We start from the raw sequence: 3,206 nt of genomic DNA on the forward strand, positions 1-3,206 counted from the left end.
GGGACCTCTTAAAAATTAGATACTTATGCATATGAAAAGATTTCACCAAAAGAGTAAAAAGAGAACCAACAAACTGGAAATAAATTTTTGGCAATGACATATTGGACAAGGGGCTAATCTCCAAAATTTATGGAAAATTTCAACAATATAACATCAAAAATACAAATAATCCAATTTAAAAATGGGCAGAGAACATGAACAGACACTTCACCAAAGAAGACATTTAGTCAGCTGACAAATAATGAAGAAAGGCTTGTGACCATTAAGCATTGGAGAAATGCAAAACCAAACAACAAAGTGATTATCATCTCACTAATAGCAAAGTTAAAAAAAAAAAAAAAAAAACAAATGCTGTTGAAGGTTCCAGACAGACTGGAACCCTCCTACACTGTTGGTGGAACTGTAAAGTGGTGCAAAAACTGTGGAAAATGGTATGGGACTTCCTTAAAAAGTTAGAAATAGGAGTATCATATGATACAGCAATCCCACTATTAGGTGTGTATCCTAGAGAAATAAGAGCCACGACATGAACAGATATATACAGCCATGTTCATCACAGCGTTATTCACAATAGCACGAAGATGGAAACAACCTAAATGCCCATCAATAGAGGAATGGGTCAATAAACTATGGTACATACACATTATGGAAACTATGCAAGATTAAAGAACAATGATGAATCTTGTGAATCATCTCATAATATGGATGAACTTAGAGGATATTTTGCTGAGTGAAATTAGTCAATCACAAAAGGACAAATATTGTATGAGACCACTACTATAAAAAGTCAAGAAAAGTGTTTCACAAAAAAAGAAATATCCTTTGATGATTACCAGGTGTGGGTGAGGAAGGGAGGGTAAACCACTAACTTGAAGATAGATACATATTAATTAGGGTGAAGGAGAAGGCAAAAAATAAATAAATAATAAAATAAAATAGGCTATGTCCTCAATTGCCAAAAATCTAAAAGACAGAATATGTGTAAACTTACTGGCACCTGCAGTCTTTGTGCTTTCTTCTTTTTCTTTGACAATTTCCTGTCTTTGGATAGAATTTTTGCTTTGATCCATGCTGATGGCCCTATTTCAGAGGATTGTGAGAGATCTGTAAGAAAAGTGATTTACAAGAGAAAGAAAGTTTAAGACAGTATCAGGAAACTATTTTGTTTTAAAGAAAGACTGGGAGAATGGTTGTACCGTTTAAAGTAATAGATTTAAAAAATTAGAGCAATGTAAAGGATTTAATACAATTAAAACAAAGAAAAAAGAGTTTACTCCTTACTTTTAATTTTACAGGTCTTTATCAATTTCTCTTCCTTGTGGAATCTAAAACTATGACTCCTAATGAAGGACCTGCTTCTGCGGAGAGGATTGATCCAAAAGGAAGAGTTTGGCTGGAACCATGGTCCCACCTCTGAGCTATCACTACATTGAGCCAATCTTGTTGAATTCTCACATAGGAATCTGGCCTGGCTTTGCGTCTGGCAGGGTCCATTCTGAGTTGAGTCACTGTTACAAGTGGAGGGTGAGCAGGTTTGCCATTTTCTCTTGACGCTACACACACCAGTTTCATCACCTCCTGAAAATGCCCAGTTCATAAATCCGCCTGCTGTCCGCATGCTCTCCATTTGGGAAGGAAGGGAGGTTGCTTTCAAGAGTGTAGGTTTGGAACTCAAAGTGGGTAGAATTTGCTCCCCCTTGTCTTGTTTTGCTGGTACCTGAGTGATTGGCTTGTACTGCTCCTTGGGTTCGGCTACTGACCTCTGGTCTGAGACAACTGGTGTCTGCCAACTCAGAACAGGGACCTCACTCTTGATGACCTGTTCAGTTGCCAGCATATCTTTTCCTGCTTCCTCAGATGGTATGGACATAGACAAAGCAGTTTCTGCAGAAAAAGAAACTTGCTTTAGATAAGAAGGGACCAGGAGAAATTGGCCATGCTTTGAATGTAATTGCCAGTTGAGGGACACCTCAGAAGTAGCTATACCATTTTTTGTTTCTTGCTCTTCCTGGTTATCTCTTACATTTGGAGCCTGTCCCAGACGATCTGTAATCTCAAGAAGATGCTCCCTCTTCACTCTTGGGGGATGTTGGCTTCTGGCCAGTTTTTGCAGCAAAGAAGGAGGCATGCTATAATACTGGTACTTCTTCTCGCCAGAGATTTCCGTACTGCCTAGAACCTCTGCACAGATGACATTGCTCCAGCTGTGGGGAAGTTTTCTGCAAGTAGAATGCTTTCTGTTGACCAGGAGAGCCTCATCCTCTTTCAGGGTGTCAACTGCAGAAAGGACCTTTAAAGTATCCACAGTCAGGGCAGAAAGGTCCTGCAGGTGTCCCACCTGGCTGTCCAAAGACAGTAAGGAGTCCTTTATGAAAGACACCTTCTCATTCATTTCTTTCAGTTGGAAGTACATCTCCGTAACCCTAATGGTAAGGGAAGGGAGAAAACCAATAAACACATTAAGCCAGTGGCAATCTGCCTTGTGCTCTTCCTGTCCCTTTCCCATCTGTGGATGCTGCCTCAGCCTTAGCTGCTTCCCAGTTAGGTCTGTCTTCTGCCTTCTTCAATCTCCAATATATACTCCTATCTCAGGTGATCTTGCCCACTCCTACAGTTTTCATAATCATTCTGTCATGGATTGAGTTGTGTCCCCATAAAATGTGTGTCAACTTGGTTAGGCCATGATTCTCAATATTGTGTGGTTGTCCTCCATTTTGTGATCTGATGTAATTGTGCTGTGTGTTATAAATCTTAGTTTCTACCTGTGGTTAATGAGGTAGGATTAGGTTATGTTAAAGAAGATCAGGCTATGTTTGTTTTATTAATGAAGCAGGATTAGAGTGGGATGCAACCCCCTTACTCACAGCCCTAATCTGATGTAAGGGGAGTCTCCTTGGGGTGAGGCTTGCATCATCTTTTATCTTATAAGAAATAAAGGAGAGAAAAACAAGTAAAGAAGGAGGGACCTCAGCACCACCAAGAAAGAAGAGCTGGGAACAGAGCACATCCTTTAGACCAGGGTCCCTGTGCTGAGAACCATCTAGACTCAGGGGAAGACTGAAGGAGACCTCCAAGGAACTCTGGGAGCACAGGTTTTGAAAGGACATAAGGGCCTTCCTCCAGAGACAACAGAGATAGAAAGCCTTCCCCTAGCACTGGTATTCTGAATTTGTATTTCCTAAACTGTGAGAGAGGGAGCTCTGGTA

At 40.4% G+C, this 3,206-nt stretch overlaps 1 protein-coding gene across 1 annotated transcript in view; it reads right to left on the minus strand.

Annotated features, from left to right (window-relative positions):
- The window catches only part of TRPM6 (transient receptor potential cation channel subfamily M member 6), a 175,400-nt gene that overhangs the window by 44,942 nt on the left and 127,252 nt on the right, over positions 1-3,206 (minus strand). The window contains exons 26-27 of the mRNA XM_007939607.1: positions 1,282-2,423; positions 992-1,104 (exon numbers count right to left, since the gene is read on the minus strand). Of these exons, the coding sequence (XP_007937798.1) occupies positions 992-1,104; positions 1,282-2,423 (1,255 nt within the window). The remainder of the gene's footprint in view (positions 1-991; positions 1,105-1,281; positions 2,424-3,206) is intronic.

Source organism: Orycteropus afer, unplaced genomic scaffold, assembly GCF_000298275.1.
Source record: "Orycteropus afer afer isolate SDZICR_OR568_19922 unplaced genomic scaffold, OryAfe1.0 scaffold00005, whole genome shotgun sequence".
NCBI lineage: Eukaryota > Metazoa > Chordata > Mammalia > Tubulidentata > Orycteropodidae > Orycteropus > Orycteropus afer.